At 38.1% G+C, this 18206-nt stretch overlaps 1 protein-coding gene across 12 annotated transcripts in view; it reads right to left on the bottom strand.

Moving 5' to 3' along the window:
• Positions 1-821: 821 nt before the first annotated feature.
• STXBP5 (syntaxin binding protein 5) overlaps positions 822-18206 on the bottom strand; it is a 107365-nt gene continuing 89980 nt past the window's right edge. For 9 of the 12 annotated variants that reach the window (XM_065680512.1, XM_065680515.1, XM_065680518.1 and 6 more), the window contains 7 exons: positions 14112-14162; positions 9542-9781; positions 7732-8101; positions 3983-4148; positions 3108-3219; positions 2069-2289; positions 822-1582 (listed from right to left, as the gene is read on the bottom strand). In XM_065680512.1, coding sequence (XP_065536584.1) covers positions 1541-1582; positions 2069-2289; positions 3108-3219; positions 3983-4148; positions 7732-8101; positions 9542-9781; positions 14112-14162 — 1202 coding nt within the window. In that variant the 3' untranslated portion in view covers positions 822-1540. The remainder of the gene's footprint in view (positions 1583-2068; positions 2290-3107; positions 3220-3982; positions 4149-7731; positions 8102-9541; positions 9782-14111; positions 14163-18206) is intronic. The other 3 variants (XM_065680520.1, XM_065680523.1, XM_065680524.1) reach the window with 1 other exon arrangement.

Genomic DNA, 18206 nt, shown 5'->3' with positions numbered 1-18206 from the left:
CCAAAAGAATAATTTCAAACAACGTTGATCTATCTGCTTCTAAGTACTCCCTTTTATAAAACAAAGTCAGTCAGTAACTATTCCTGCTTTGAGGAAAAAAGTCTAAATAAATTTTTGAGATGCAAACATTTATCTTAAGGAATTCTCTCTTTTTAAAAGAGCTCTTGTCATTCACACTGTTACAGCTTTAGTGCAGCAGCCATTAACAAGTTAGCTCAGCAATATTGTTTACCTTACCCAAACAGAACATTATTTAATGAATTCCTGAAGTTTTAGTGGACACTTACCATGGCCCACACTGAAAACACTACTTCAGAGACTAACTCAAAACTTTAGCCAACTGCCTTTAGTGCTGGGTGGGGCTGAGATAGGTACTTGAAAATAGCTCTACTAGCAGAAATTTTCTAAACAATACACTGACAACTATTAGGATATTAGACTCTTGCCAATATTCATGCATCAGCACCTCCACAGAGTGTAAAACTTTGAAAACCTGAGTCCAAGATTATCTGATTTCATAATAAAGGACTAAAGGGGCATCTAGAAGTTGAGTTTTAAGCAAAACTATCTCAGCTATTTTAATTAATGGCTGTAAAGATACATTCTGTTAAACATTTATAAAAATTCACAGCATGAATGGAACCCACAGCCAATTCTAAATGTTATACAAACTGAACCAACAGCTATTTTTGGCAAAAAAAAAAAAAAAAAAAATTTAACTGAACAGAAATTTAAGTATTCTTACCACAATGAAGATGTTAACACATTTCACATTGCACAGACATAACACAAATGAAAACTCCCAGCATGACACATTCCAGTCATATTATTCACTTGACTTTTTTAATGCAAAAATTGTGTTTTCTCTTGTTTTCCACTTCACAGAATAGGATGTGAATACAAGAATACTAGATCAGGGGTCCAAGAAAAGACTATGCACAAGTCAACTATGTATACAATTTTCAAGAAGACATCTTCCAAGCTTCCAGCTTTCCCAATGAAAGAAGTGACAGCAAACTCTTCCTCAGCAATAATGGTAAATATAGTGAGTCCTAGAGAGGGTTAAGTGTAAGTCAGCTACCGTGCAGCAAGACAAACAACTTTATTCCAGCTCTTGGACCCCTGATTTATTGCCTCTCCTCACAGGAGGGTATAACACTGGCAGCAATTACAACAGCACAAAAACTTTTGGCATATGAAATATTAACACAGGATTGACCCTGCATTGCCCCTGCCCATCTCACACTACATTTTAACTTTTACCCTCTTTTCCACATGTTCTGGTTACCTTCTCTGTTCCAACTCTCAGCTAATCACTCAAGAATAAGAAACACTCAAGTTTGCTTTTTGTGTGTTTCTTTTAAATATAAAGCTCCTCAGTTAATGCCACAACTGAGGTAAAACAGTGTGTGATTTGTGCTAGGAAACACAGTATCCAATGGTGAATGCTCTTTTAAATTTCAATGGTCCTGCCAAAATTAATGAAACACCAAGATTTTTCCATCAGGACAAAATTAAACAGATGTAATTGATGAGCTCATCAGAATTGGTACCACTTCTTGTCTTTGTACTTCAACATCATCTGAAAAACCAAAAAATAATTTCTAATTACTGTTTCTGTAACATACAAAAAAGTACAATGATACAAACAAATCACATGCTTACAAAGCAGTATGAGAAAAGGGACTTTATAAAGCGTCTCAAAAGTGCAACAACTTTGGTGAACAGCAAAGATTTAGCATGACGAGTTTTCTAATGGCAGCATCACTGCTGATGATTTGGCCTCTAATTATTTCTCAGTAATGGGAATTGCACTTTTGGAAGTCTACATATCACTCAGACAGAGGGTATGCTCTAGACCAATGTGCCACAAGGTAAAGCTGTTTTAATTAATACATAATTATTAGGAGTAATGATTGATAGGTAAAACAGACCTAAGAAGTCCTTTATCCATGTTAGTTCATTCCCTTTACATACTTCTGACATGCCTTTGCATAAACCTGTTACTTGCAAAACTTATTTGATAAAGAATCAGATTAATGTTCAGCATAACATGTAACAGACTCACCTCATGAGCGTGTTTAGAGAACGAATCAGCACTGTAAAGCATAGCTGCAGTTTTTTCTTCCAGTTCTCCTAGTTTCTGTCCTCTTTCGTCTAGTGCCAACCGGGCTCGTGCTAGTTCACCAACTACACCAGATGCTGCTCCTTTGACACCTTCAATACCCCCAGGCCCTGGTATATGCTGGGCAAGACTCCTTGAAGCCTTCCCAGCCGCTGATTCTCCAACTAGAGGCATTTACAAAGCAGCAACAACACAATAGTGAGGTTTTCTACCATTAATAAACAAACACCAATGTAACTAGTTTATAAAGAGGTGACATTTCTTTGCATGGACATTGAACACCTAATCATAGGCGTGACTACTAGCAGTACTCACTACTCAATATTAGTAGACATTATTTAATAAAATTAAGATTTTCAAACATATTTCCAAGTTTTCCAGACAGGTTATAAAATAACCTTTCCCCAGCTCAAGCGCGAAATTAAGCTCTCTCACCAGCGCTGACATCAGTCATCAACAGAACTGTGCTGGTGATGTGGTTTTTAGCAACAGAGCTGAACTGAACTATCATACCATTCTATCCTTGTGCTTGCTAAGGCACCTCTGCATAAGTCAAATGAGGAAAAAAAAAAAAATCTAGCAAATGCACTGAAGTCAGATGGAGTTCTAATTTTCTCACTATCCAGCACAGTGCTCTCCAGGACCAGCCCCTTTCAGTTTAACAGGATTAAGAAATATCATGGTCAGTACTATGTACTCCATAAAGATGAGTAAAAATAAGATCAGTTGTCTTACTTCTTGTTTTATAATCTACTCCTGAAAAAAACGAGGTAAAGGAGCCTGTGAAGAAACAGTACCAAGCATTTCTGATCTTTTGGTAAGGTGTACAACACGAAAGCTATGAAAATGTATTTGTCACCCCTTTTGTTACTCTCCTCTCTGCAAATGTAGTGTTCTATTATCACAGGTTAATACATTTCTCAAGGATCACTGGCTTCCTTAGACAGAAATACAAGAAAAATAATGAATACAAGAAACTCACAGAGCTCTTCTCTGTCGAGTGACTGTGCGCCACCTCCGAACAGGCCTTTAAAGAACCCCCTGTTTGGTGCTTCTGGTGTTTCTACAGGAGTGAAGAGCTCACCCAACATTTCCTTTACAATGAAGAGACACAACAAAGCATACATTATTCCACGCACAAATTAATGGAATATTCTTTAAGGAGCAAACTTTGTGGATTTGAATTTCAAAATTAACATGCTTTAATAGGCATCTGCCTTTGCAAGGCAACTTAGGAAATAAAAAACACATTAAGAAATCTGTCCAAACTATCCATCTGATAGTTGCAAGTTTATAGCTCTTGCAATTCTGTAATGAAGAAACAGGTTCAAGTAAAGCTGTATTTTGGGCAACACTCCTGATTTTGTTCTGTTCACATTATATCTACAAATAATCCTGTGTGGTACCACAGGAGACCTTACAGCCTGCATCTCTGCTGTTTCAGTATTCTATAGAACTTCCAAGCTGGAGCATGGTGAGAGTCTTTAATGTTAATACCCCTGAAATATAATAGCTTTCTTAAAGTATCCCAAGATAGCATTCTCCAGTTATAGCAGCATGCACGTCCACCAGCATCAATTGAACAAGGGAGTTTTTGTTAACTGTGCATGTTGTGCAAGGACATTTCCCATTGATCAAAAAGGAAATTTAAGAAACCGTTTGAAACACAAAAGGATGGATGAAACAGTAAATTTAAGAGTAGAAGTGATTCATCCTCAATCAGACTCTACATTGAGGGAAAAACAAAACACCAAAGCTCAAAAGCCAAAGCTTTACAACAAATCAACGTAAACATCGTGAATCCAGAACCAAGAACCCCAGAGTATATCTAAGAAAACTATTTTTTTAATTCATTACCTGAAGATTTTCACATGTTTCTTGACTGTAGGTGAGCCTCTGTATTTCAGTTGGTGATACAAGATAGAGTGCTTGTCCATTATTGGTGAAGCAGAATGTTCTGGCTATCCGCATATTGGTGAGTGGCAGGTAATATACATCCAACAATGGCCTTAAACTTGGCAAACTTGAGAAAAAGAAAAGTCCCATGAAATATAGCAGGATTGTCTATTATTAGACCAAATGGCTCATTTTTACACCACAATACATTATTTTTCTCTTCACTATCTCCAGGTAGTTAGGGTTGGAAAGGACCTTAAGATCACCTAGTTCCAACCTCCCTGCCATGGGCAGGGACACCTCACACTAAAGCATGCCTCGCAAGGCTTCGTCCAAACTGGCCTTGAACACCGCCAGGGATGGAGCATTCAAAACCTCCCTGGGCAACCCATTCCAGTGCCTCACCACCCTAACAGGAAAGAATTTCTTCCTTATATCCAATCTAAACCTCCTCTGTTTAAGTTTTAACCAGTTACCCCTTGTTCTGTCACTACAGTCCCTGATGAAGAGTCCCTCCCCAGCATCCCTGTAGGCCCCCCTTCAGATACTGGAAGGCTGCTATGAGGTCTCCACGCAACCTTCTCTTCTCCAGGCTGAACAGCCCCAACTTTCTCAGCCTGTCTTCATACGGGAGGTGCTCCAGTCCCCTGATCATCCTCGTGGCCCTCCTCTGGACTTGTTCCAGCAGTTCCATGTCCTTTTTATGTTGAGGACACCAGAACTGCACACAATACTCCAGGTGAGGTCTCACAAGAGCAGAGTAGAGGGGCAGGATCACCTCCTTTGACCTGCTGGTCACGCTCTTTTTGATGCAGCCCAGGATACGGTTGGCTTTCTGGGCTGCGAGCGCACACTGAAGCCGGCTCATGTTCATTTTCTCATCAGCCAACACCCCCAAGTCCTTCTCCGCAGGGCCGCTCTGAATCTCTTCTTTGCCCAACCTGTAGCTGTACCTGGGATTGCTCCCACCGAGGTGTAGGACCTTGCATTTGGCATGGTTAAACTTCATAAGGTTGGCATCAGCCCACCTTAGAAGTGTGTCAAGGTCCCTCTGGATGGCATCCCTTCCCTCCATGATTTACAGAAGATTAGTGCAAATGCACCAACACTACATTAAGCAGGTTTTGCTACAGAAACCATCTCCATTAATATTATCAATTCTAGAAAGTAAAAAAGGCAGTAAAGGGGCAAAGTGAAGTCGAAAGCAGTGAAAAAGCCAACTGTAATTGCAACAGTGTTTTTGTTTGGTTTTTTTTTTGTTGTTTTCTTTTTTTTTGGTTTTTTTTTTTTTTTTTTTTAATGTTACTGAGATGTCTAAATGTTAAACTTGCATTTTACTGATTGTGAATTGCTTCTTAGCAGGAAACTTCATGTATGACAAACAAAAGAAAGGAGAACTGGTAACATGACTTGGACGCAAATTCTACAGGTAAGAAATAAAAAGCAATATTCTCTTATAAGCATGTCACCCACCCAGAAACAACACTTCTGCCATGCTCGTGTCAAAACTAAGAATATTCCCAAGAGTGAGCTAGTATCAGGGGAGTGCTTTGCTTCAGACTGATGGAAACATAGAACATCCTTATAGCTTCAACACAAAACACAAAACCCATAGATCAGATAGGACAAGCATGATATCCATGACAGCATTTTCATAGTATCAACCAAATCTGTAACAGAATCTTAAGTCCCATCTAAACATGTATCAGTAGATAAGTATTGGGCATCACACTTGGGTGTGATACAATCCTCTGCCAGCTTTACACAAGGAGAACATTAAGTCCTATTCCCAACAGCAATTAATTGTTACGAAATGGAGCTAATCCTTGGAAGTTCAACTTCTCTACAATGTACCTTAAAGATTATCTAGTTTCAACCCCCCTGCAATAGGCAGGGATACCCTCCACTAGACCAGGCTGCTCAAAGCCCCATCCAGCCTAGCCTTGAACAATTCCAGGGATGGTGCAGCCACAGCTTCTCTGGGCAAGTTGTTCCGATGTCTCACCAGCCTCACAGTGAAGTTCTTCCTAATACCTAACCTAAATCTATCTCCTTGTCCCCCTGTCACAACATGCCCTTGTAAGAAGACCCTCTCTGGCTTTCTGGCAGGCCACAGAATCACAGAATCACAGAATCCCAAGGGTTGGAAGGGACCTAAAAAGATCATCTAGTCCAACCCCCCTGCAAGAGCAGGGTAACCTACAGTACATCACACAGGAACTTGTCCAGGCGGGCCTTGAATATCTCCAGTGTAGGAGACTCCACAACCCCCCTGGGCAACCTGTTCCAGTGCTCTGTCACTCTTACAGTAAAGAAGTTCTTCCTGATGTTAACGTGGAACTTCCTATGTTCCAGTTTACACCCATTGCCCCTTGTCCTATCACTGGATATCACTGAAAAAAGCCTAGCTCCATCATCCTGACACCTACCCTTCACATATTTGTAAACATTGATGAGGTCACCCCTCAGTCTCCTCTTTTGCAAGCTAAAGAGACCCAGCTCCCTCAGCCTCTCCTCATAAGGGAGATGTTCCACTCCCTTAATCATCTTTGTGGCTCTGCGCTGGACTCCTTCAAGCAATTCCCTGTCCTTCTTGAACAGAGGGGCCCAGAACTGGACGCAATATTCCAGATGCGGCCTCACCAAGGCTGAGTAGAGGGGGAGGAGAACCTCTCTTGACCTACTAACCACTCCCTTTCTAATGCACCCTAAGATGCCATTTGCCTTCTTGGCCACAAGAGCACATTGCTGGCTCATGGTCATCCTCCTATCCACCAGGACCCCCAGGTCCCTTTCCCCTTCCCTACTTTCCAGCAGGTCAACCCCCAACCTGTACTGGTACATGGGGTTGTTCTTCCCCAGATGCAAGACTCTACACTTGCCCTTGTTAAATTTCATCAAGTTTCTCCCCGCCCAACTCTCCAGCCTTTAGGTACTGGAAGGCTGCACTAAGGTTTCCCTGGAGCCTTCTCTTCTCCAGGCTTAACTGGTCCAACTCTATCAGCCTGTCTTCATAGCAGAGGTGCTCCAGCCCTCTGATCATGATTGTAGCCCTCTGGACGCAATCCAACAGGTCCACATCCTCCTTATGTTAGGGGCCCCAGAGCTGAACACAGTGCTCCAGGTGGGGTCTCACAAGAGCAGAGTAAATGTGGAAGATCACCTCCCTTGACCTGTTGAACACTCTTGATGCAGCCCAGGGTACACTTGGCAATATATACTATTATACTACTATACTACAATTGCTAGCAATTCATCTTGCCTCTTGAGCTTGAGTTTCAGGCATTTAAGACAGGAACAAGCGACACAACAAAACAGTAAGCTTGAGGCATGAACGTGATGCAAACAGCTGCACAAAAATATGAGTTATGGTCAGGTACCAGCTGAAAGCCTAACTCAAGGCAGTTTTTTTCCATCAGGGAATAAATCCACCTTTGAGACAAGCTTCTTCAACTCCTGGGCCTGTATCACACATTTGGATCTCTCTCTTGAATCAGGGTAGCTCCTAAACTTGTAAGCGCTCTCATGTGTTAAAGGCATAACCAATAGGAATGCATAATCAAAATTATGCAAACTCAAGTGTTAGAGTTTTATCAAAACTGAGTGAATGTAGATTTATCTTTTTTTATATCACATGCTTATGGAAAAGGAAGTGTTTCATCTAGCAGAAGACTTTTTAAATATTTAAGTTATTATCAAACTAGTCTTACCTAAACGTCATAATATGTCCATTGGCACAGAAACATGCAAGGCAGATACTGTTACTCAATGATACTATGTCTCCACGAAGAACAAAAGAAGTCTCTGTTATGTTTTGTTTATAAATACAGTTCTGCGATGGCAGTGAGATAACTTTTGCTTGCTTTTCTGAACATATCACTGCATATTGGTTTTCACTGATTTCCTGAGAGGAAGAGGGGGACACTGAGACAGGTCGTCTCTTTTTCGATTTATCTTTTTCATCTTTATCTTCAGGAACATTGTGTTCTCTCCAGGGTTCATGTGCTGGTGGGACCAAAGATCCTGTTGTATCCAGAAAAGCCATTCTCAAGATTGCCCCTTTTAGCCTCAGGATGGTTCCTAGAAAAAAGAAATAGAGTGCATTTCTAAAACAGTTCTGAATTATCTTTCAGCTACAGAATATTCCTTTAGAAGCTAGCACAATGAGAAGAAACAAGAATGTAGGCTTGCCTCTGTAGCAGAACAACATACCAAAACCTCCAGATCAGTGAAGCACATTCAAGAATATATAGGCATTCAAGAAAATGTTAAACCAGTTTTCAAGGGTTAAGTGTATGCATACTCCTCTGTTAACTTCAATAGAAATGTACACATCTCTTAAGAGTGCCAAGCTGGAATGCGTATCTGTTTTCAAGTTCAGTGTCACAAATGCAACTCATTTCAATCTCCGAGGAGGATGCAGCATGGTTGATATAAATGTTATTAGTCAAAGGTGAGCCCCTCTTATTTTCTTCAGTATAGACAGGCTCAGAAACAAGCAACACGCAGGATTTTTTTGCCCTGCAGCTTCTGCTTGAATCCATTTCTCTAGCATAAAATGAAAGAGAAGTTTTTTCTCCTCACTGTTTAACCACTGTTTCTGTAGACAAAATATTAAGCTAATAAATTTCTTAGTTTACTTGTTCACATGCAAGTAAAAACACAAACATTTGCTAAGTGCACAAAGAATATCATACACATAGCAGTATCTTCTAATGCTTATGCTGCAGATCCAGAGATAAAACATACTATCCAATCTGCAGCATTGCCTTTACTATTTTAGGAAATCTGAATACTGCTGCCAATACCATACTTAAGAAGCACAAATCACGTATACAGTCTAGAGGCCACACTACTCCTAATCACTATGTCAATCATATAGCATTACCATTTGCATGTCCTGATCCATCTGTGAGAACAAAGTCGAACACAGCAGTACATTCTGCATGAGACAGTTGTAGCAGGAAAGCTAGCTCTATGCCTAACAGCATATTCAGCAAACCATTAATACATAATTGCAACTGAATCAGTTGCTATCAGAAAAAGAAGATAAAAGACCTCCCATCAGAATCCAAAGGAATATTTAATCACTAATTAAAAGCTAGTTGTTCAATATATAACCCTTAACTTGTATTCCCTTTTTATAATGCAGGAAAGCTCAAAGTCTCCTACCTCATGACTAAAAAAGTAATAGACTAAGCATTTGAAATATTCATCTCTTATCCTATCTCTGTTTAACAATTACCAGGAACTATATGAAGGTCAGCAAACATGCTTTTCTCAGCAAGTATACACTAAAGTGGTGTTTTATATTATACGATATCATATTTTCAACTTCACAACTTTAAAACACTGGTAATGAAGTAACCAATCTAAATTGTTAACCTCAGTAGCTATATTAATGGTGTATATATTAATTCCTAATTAATCCATTAAGAAAAACAGTTTCCTTATAAAATTATAAGGAATGGCAACAAAACATTATCAAATTATAATTTAGCCCCTTTGGTTTGTACATACCACTAGGAGAAACAATTACTGGCTGGAGAAGTCTTTGCTCTCCTCCTGGGGGTAAGTTCAGTACAATGACAAGCACTGTACCCAGCGTGGTCCCAACCCACAGACAAGGGGAAGGTGATGTATCATTCTTTCTTGTGAAAGTTTCACAGAAATGGAGAGCTGAAATTGCCTCGCGTGACTCTTTATCAATGCTAGTTACACTAGAACTCCGGGATCGACTGAAAGAGTTGTCTTTGACATCTGAAAATAAATCAGTATTAATTAAAAAGAATGGCAAAATGCAGGGTTTAAGAGAATTCAGAACCTTGTGAGGGTTTTTTTATTATTTTTTTTTCTTTAGCATGAAGTATATACGGACTACCTTTCTACAGTCAGCCCTGTATTCTTCCTTAATCATATTTCCTTTCGGCTCCATTTTTAACACTGTATCCTGAATATCAAGTGCCCAGTCTTTTTTTTTTTGCAGAGGTTGCCATTAGGCAATTGTCATGTTATGTGTGTTTCCGTCATCTTGGGACAGAGAATAAAAACTAGACAGGACTCTTCCTTTATAAAAATTGAATTACAAACCTCTCTGCCAATTCGTTTGTTGATCAGATTAAGAAATACTGGCTTCCACGGAACATGGTTTAGTAATCTTGAGGAGACACAACTGTTTTACTTTAAGAAGTGCAGCAGTACCCAGACAGCAGGGTAACATGCAACCAATAATGACTCAAGATAATACTGTCCCGCTTTAGAAAACTGTATGGAGGTGGTCAGACAGGTTATTTTCACATACCCAAACTTTTAGGAAGAGAAACATCAAACACTACCAAATGCCACCTGGCACTGGTATGCAAAACTGAAGATTTCTATTCTGAATACTATGCCTAGTGACAGAAATGGCATTAAAACCTTTCAGGTCATCCTGCTCACTGCTTAGCAAATAAGGTTCTTGTAACAGAGAATGAATTGTAACATTAACAAAAGCTCAAACCAGCACATATGTTGCTCCATTTAGCTGTATGCTCTCTGAATGTGAGATGATGCTCAACAAAACAGCATGTCTGAATTTATCTGTGCATTCATGAATAAATCCTTCACTTCCTTCACTCATCATTCCAAAATTTTAGTGTAAGACAACCCTTACTGTAGAAGTTTGATGCAATATTTATCATGACTTTGAAAAACTAAGTCACTGTTTTGGATCTTTGGGCAGGTAAGAATGTGACTGGCATCTTTAAAGCAGGATTAACGGCTGAAGAACAACATTGACCCACATACTTTCTGGAAGTAGCACTATGCTAATTCCACTAGATAGTTTCCACTTTGAAGAAAGAAGATCTAATACGCATTTGAAAAGCATACAAACTAGATTTCAAATGACTAAATACAGACATCTACTCAGCACAACCAATCTGTCTTCTTAGATTTGTCTCATTTGAAAATGGACAGAAAAATTGTCCTGCTGAATTTTAGCTGTCAAATGTAAAACATGGATTACTGAAAGAAACTAGACCAATCACTCAGATGCTGGCATCCTAGGTTTCCACATTAAAGGAAAAAACAAATCTAGATTAAAACAATGAAAAACATAATTTGCTTTTATAACTCTTTGTATGACCACAACATCTTAAAATGTTTGTTTCTTCAGGCTTGAATATTTACTAACAAAGATTTTTCAGCTCTAACATAGATTAAGCAGTCTGAATATAGTAATACATTAACTGCAAAAGGCATAAAATTCAATGTGCATTCACTGAGTTGCATCCAGTTAGGTATTTGAAGAGCATGTGTACATATTCCAGAAGGACTGGAATGGACAGGAAAAAATTCATAAAAATTAATTTTCCAGACAATATGGGCATTGTGGAGAGGGGACAACTCATCTGTATAACTGCTTTAGTGCGTATTATTTATCCTGATACCAATAATCTATGTGGGTTTTTTAACAGGTGAGTTCCAGATGAAGAGGAAGGAACAACAGTGTGATGACCCATTACACACAATTTCATTAGAAGGATGGAAAGATAAACCAAAAAGATAGGACCTAGTGGTAAGGGTACCTTAATCACCTGGATTACAATGTTGAAAAGCAATGGTATAATGCAGACTAGACAACGGTCAAGACAACTCCTGTTTTAAGAAGTAGAGGATAAACACAGAAGCACATATTTAGATTTTTGTCTTGGGTATTTAGGGAGGAAAAGGGATAAGCTAAAGATCTAAAGACAGAAAAGTGATCTGAAAAAATGAGATCATAGATGAGTAGATTCAAGGAGCTATGGAAAGAAAGAGAGAAAATTATAAGCATAATGAACTTCGGAGAAAGGCAGCTCGATTGTCTCCTTGAGCCAGGAGATACAGCCACATAAGTGAAAAAAAAAAAAAAAACCACCAAAAACCCCCACAACAAACCAACAAAAAAACCACCCCAAACCAAAACCGAACAACAGCAACAAAAACAAAAACAAAAAACCCCCCACAAACAAGCAAACTAAAAACCAAACCCACAAGCAAGCTGACCATCTTTGAAGAACACTATGCAAAAGCTTTCCCACTAGGAGACGAAACAGAAGGAAAATAAACTAAAAAAAGAAAATGATAACTGCTAAGGAATTTATTTACAGGCCTGAAAACCTGGAAGAGTTTTTACACCCAACAAAATGAGGCATCTAAGTGCAGATATCCACACACACGAAAAGTCAAGTAAAACCAGTCAAAGGCTGTTACAATTTGGAAGGTACAAACTACTTTGTAGGATTCCGTGTGATGACAAAAAAAAAAAACCCAACAACAAAACACCTGAAACCCAAAAATCAAAAAAACCCCAATCAAGCAAAACCAACCCCAAAACATTATTTCAGTAGAAGGAACAGCAAGCATTAAATTATGAAGAAAATGCCAAAACTTTCAGGATTGGAAAATGCTCTTAGCATTCTCTTTTTTCCAGTCTTCAACAGGGAAAAAAGAACACTTCTAAGTACGTACTACTGTCAAAGAACTGGGAGTAAAACAACAGTAGAATTAGAATGAATTGGGTAATATTTAAATACAAACGCATTCCAGTTTGCAAAAAATCACCCTACACTGCAATCATCTCTGAACCATTAGTAAACATAGTAAGGAAGAACAAAAACATATCAAAAAGACAAATATTTCTGCTCTTTTGTGCCAACAAGGCCACAGTTAAATCCCTCTAAGCAAGAGATTTAGGAAGATGAGGAAAAATTCCAAGTTCAGAGGAGATGAACAGAAGCCATCCTAGATTTAGATATCACAACCTGAGAAAGGACTGAATTTTGTAAGAAAAATCTGCAGAAATGAAGAGATTTGATGACAGCTTCCAACAGCAAAAAAAAAAAAAAAAAAAAAAAAAGAAAAAGACGGGGGCACTTGTTATCCCTGTTCACTGTGGAAAGGACATGGAAAAGTTAATATGAAAGCAAGGAAGATTGATTAAGTAACAGGAAATTTGTCTGACTTTAAAACACTGTAACTTTCTGTCTAGGTTTTTTCTAAAAACTTATTTATTGGAGGCTTACGAATGGATGAGAGGTTAAGCTATCAGACATCTGGATCCTTGCCATAGCAATGGATTAAAGCATCTCTGAGGATTCCTTCCAACTTCACATTTCCCTGAGTGAAGCAAGCTGCAATGGTAAACTGTAAGTCAGGGTGGTCTAACTCAGTTTCAGGAAATCCCAGCACGATGGACTCTTTCCTTGCTCATAGCAGCAGTTGTCAGATACACAGTCCTGCAGCTGCCAGTCTGATTGGGGTCTATCTTCTGCTGGGGTTGTGGCAGCTATCCTGCTGCATGAGGGGGAACAAACTATGGCAGGCATAAAGCAACTTTCACACTCGGCTGCATCTACTGTTGTAGGTCTACAACTGTCCCCCATCAACTTTAGGGAACAAGGCAGGGAAGCTGGATCTGATCTTCAAGCTGGCAGTAAAAGTACTACAAATAAAACCACAAATCTACTCATTTTTATGCTGTTTTAGTTGTGCAGTATAATGACCTTTAGTACTACAGACTTCACAACTGACCTGCTTTTTATATAAAAAGATACTGTGCTGTTTCAAGAAAAATAAAATTCTCAGACAGGTCATCCATGCAAACAGCTCTATATTATTTTCATTTAGACAGAGCGGTCACAAGACAGGTAACATTTGTAAAACTATGCACATCTGTTTATTGATTGGAACTCAACATATCCTATGATTCTTAGATATTTATTTTTTTAATTTAAAATGTATCAGATGGTTTAAATAGGCAGCAATCTCCATCACCTGCTTAGTCATGCTTTTGCTATCATAACACTACTGATAAAGTGAGTGACAGATGTCCCAAAATTATGACGAAAGTGAGATAAGCCATGTGCAAGGACTGGCGGCTTACCTTATGATGACAGGAAGAACTTTTTGTACCTGAGAGCCCCCATAAAGAGTGGAATTAAAATTTTAGTTCTACACTTCAGATAAATATAACAAAGTCACAATAGTATACATGATTTAGGATACTAACATACCCACATTCTGTAAAACAGTTTTAGTAAATATAAAATCAACTATGTAAACTTACCTAAATCAGGCTTTAACTCAGTTGGCAAACTTAGCTTCCTGGACATCTTTGCTGAAAAGTGAAGTATATCTTTTTTTTAAAAAAGAATAAACATGATTCTGCTGGCCTTTATTTGCTTCTTCCCCAATACTTAATGTATCATTGTTTGTTACATTAACTGAAGTACTTAACAGGATTTCTACTAAAGCAGGGCCTCACTTCGACAAGGGAGGGGTGCAAAGTAAAACCTGGAAGATACCAAAATCCCCAAATACAGCATTTTATGACTTTTGCCAAGCTTCATTTTTCCTCAGGCTTCAAGCAGAACTTGCTGGATCGGACGAATTTTGCTTTGGCTCAGCCTCAAGTTTTATCTCTTCAGGTGTGAGGGCAGAATACAGACTCTTGGCTATTGCAAGAACATGCACTTAGATTTACATGAAGTTAACATCCCATCCCCTTTTCTCCTGCACTACTTCCTGATCAAACTTGAGATACTGAAAATAGAGAAAAGATGAACTTTTAATTATGCTAAAACATTAATGAACACGTGTAAAAAGTTAGTAATCTGAGATGCAACCTCCAACCTTAAAAGAATGAATATGTTATAAAGAATAACTACTAAGTCAGCAGCATACAAACACTTGCAACACTGTAAACAAAAACAGTATAATTTTGATAATATCGCTGAAGCAAAAAAATAGAACTTGAACTCATCTCTTCCTTGGAAAATTTAAAATGCAGTACAATACTAACAAATGCTGCTAAAATAAAAGTAACCAGTAAACTAGTAGCCATATAGCCGTCTTCTATCCTTTTTTCAATAATTACCAGAGAAGGAATAATTTTGATGTAGCTTAACTACTACACCAGGGATAGACCGAATTTATTCCCAGCCACAGGCTTGAATTCTAATACAGCAACTAATTCTTCACTGTCTTGTAAAGGTAACACTTCTCTACCTAAAGTAGATGTTGACAATAGCTTCATAATACTAGAAGCACCATGTAATGGATACCGATCACAAGGCAGCCTGAATCTTGCTGTTCCTCTCTGCTAAAAATGAGGTTTACTCATTCTAATTATCCTTTTAACAGAAATAATTTAATTTTCTATATATCCTGAAGAACAGCATGTGATTTAAAGTTACTTGCGCTCCTTCAAAAAGTTAAATACTTGATTGCATCATCAATTGCGCTTATCAATATTGCAAATCCTAGTTATCTGAATAGTTGAACAGTTTTATTCCTGTCATACATCATAAAAATTTGAGAGTAAGACTCCAGAAATAATCTTCTTATTTCCTTCATGTGTCAATGTTACAAAGTATATTCTATCTAAATTAAATTGAAATTACTCAGTCTCAGACTGAAATGCTAGTCCCTTTAACTTACTTTAGCACAGGCTGAAATTGAAAAGGCCAGTCTGACTACACGTTTTCCATCCTCAACCTTGCATAGGCACTGGCACCTGAGGCAAAAACTCATCCTTTTAAGGTTTCTGCCACGGATTATTTGCAATAAGAACAACTTCTGTTTCTGATCAGAGCTCAGGTATACAAACAGAAAACTGTGGTAGAAAATAGCACTAGCGACCAGAAGCCCACCTTTCTGCTGTCAGCTTGAACTTGAATCAGCTTGAAAAGAGATCATGAAACCTCGTCTGAAATTGTGAATTACAAATTCCTCCTAAGACATGTTTTCTGTCTTAGAGGTATAAACTACAAAAGCTAAGATACGAACAAAAGCTCAAGTATGTACATAGAAAATAATGTGAGTTACTTTTACATCCTTCACCATATGTGAACACCAGCAATAATTAACTTCCTTAGTCATCTTGAAGACCAGAATGGTCACTTTTAGCTTCTCCAATAGAAAAAATTTAGACACACGAATTTAACAACTTGGAGAAAAAAAGGCAAAAACCAAACCAAAACAAAAACCCAGCCAAAAAAAACCCCAAACCCGTGGGTAATATAGCAGATGACAACAAGTACAGGCCAGTGGGTTGGATGCTAAGAGTCAAGTACAAGTTTTAGTTTTCTATTCTTTCACTAGGCCAGCTGTGTGAACTATGTTGAAAAGGCAAAACAAATTTGTCAGACATCATTTTCTACACTGAGCTATGCCTCGTTAATAGGACAGGACTCATGAATTGTTAAAAAGCATGTCATTGCTAGAAATTGTGAATTAATGTGATATGCAAAAAACCCACATTTCAAAGCATACATTAATGTGTCAAACCCTTCAGTAGTTCAAATGTAAATAGGGAACAAGAACTAATTTAAATAGCAGCAGTGCCATCTTGTGTTTAAAGAAAAAAGTGACTAAAGATGCCGTAAGAAAATGGGAGTACTTCAACAGCTAAGCCATTTTTACTTAATATAAAACCCCAACTATACTTGTACACATATCTGGCTTACGGTTTACGATCGTTTTGGAAAAAACTATGCCTCAGATGAAAGACCGCAACATGCTAGACAACTTATACAACACAGAAAATGAGAGGAATGAAAGATAGGATGGAGATCTACAAAGAGCACTCATGAGTTTTTGCATTATTTTTGCTGCAGATGTACAAGGTAAGGTTGACGGTGACTGCTCCTGCTGGGTGTGGCTGACCTCAAGTAGTAGATGACAGAGTTTAATACATATCATGGTGGTGGCGGTTGCTGCAGCATTTACAGCCAACATTCTCTTTCTGCAGATGGTGTGAGACAAGGAGACAAGAGACTTGAAAGCTGTTTTCTTCCTCCTGGCACATTGCTGCTCAAAGCAACAGCGACTATTTTGCCTGAGTTTAGGGCCTACATTTAATAGTCCTCTAAAATCAGAAAACTTAGAGTAATACACACGTAGACACGTATTCTTTCTGTTGCCAATATATATAATTTAGTAAGTATCAGGAAAAAACATGATATTGGAGAACTGTCCTAAAACAACATTCAGGTTCTTGGAAATTTCTCATAGGTCAGGCTTGAGGGGGCAGGTTTTAAAATATGAAAAGTTACCCTGGCACAGTGTGGTATATTGCAGGTGCAGCCAATTCAATGAAGAAAATCTGAAGGCTGAGAAATAACTATCAACAGGAAGCTGTGGCTTAAAAGTAATAGTTATATATATTGGCAGTGGGTTTTCCTGAGCCAATGCTCTACAATGTATAGCACTTCAGTTTGAAAGCTGTAGAGTGATTTTGCAACTATTCCTTAAGAAAACACTCTAAACCCTTTAAAAAAAATATCTTCAGAAAGTTTTTAAAGATTATAAAGGAGACAAGAGTCTTGGTGTTTTGACAGATAAGAGTACAGTTTACATAAAGCCTATTTAATTTCACATTTCATGAGAAATAACTAAGCACCTTAGAATTTGTTTGGCATAGCAGGTCCCAAATTACTCTGTATTTTACAACTACGCAGAAGTGAAACTTAACATTACCAATTAACAAGACACTTAGAATTGACTATTGTATTGGTGAAAGTACAACAGATTATGAATACTGAAATCTAAATATGATATAAGGATAATAAAACCGATTTACATGAGAATGTAAGGAGAGATGTACTGAGATACCCCAAATTAGATCAAAGTATTAAAATCACAATGACTAGCACAGCTTGAAAAAAATTTACTGTGCACTTACAATGTAACAAATGCAAGAAATCTGATGTCAATAGTAATAGCAGCAACTATAGAAGTTTGCATTAAAGCTACTCTTAGATCTACCTACCAATGTCGTTTGTTTTTATTTATTTTCTGAAGTTTGTAAATTTAAAAACAAATGCAATGTTACTGAAAGGTATTTCAGATGTACCCTACTGGAACAGTTATGAAGGTCTTAAGAGCTTACAATGTTTTGCATACATCTTTGCTAAAGCTTCTTTCAGAAATGGATGTTACAATACCTTGTAACATCTGGCCTGATTTATAGCTATCTAATCGCAAAAAAAAACCAACAAAAAAAAACAAAACAGGAGACCAACTGACCTTAACAGCATACAAGGCAGAGCTGAAACATTGGTACATGAAGCATTTACATTTTGCTTGAATTAATGCTATTGCTGCAGTGTTGGATGGTTCTTTAACAAAGCAAGAATCTTTGACACTGTCAATAGTGGCA

This window comes from Lathamus discolor, chromosome 5 (genome assembly GCF_037157495.1).
Source record: "Lathamus discolor isolate bLatDis1 chromosome 5, bLatDis1.hap1, whole genome shotgun sequence".
NCBI lineage: Eukaryota > Metazoa > Chordata > Aves > Psittaciformes > Psittacidae > Lathamus > Lathamus discolor.
Note: the sequence above shows the minus strand (reverse complement) of the source record. Positions and strands in the feature narration are given on the sequence as shown.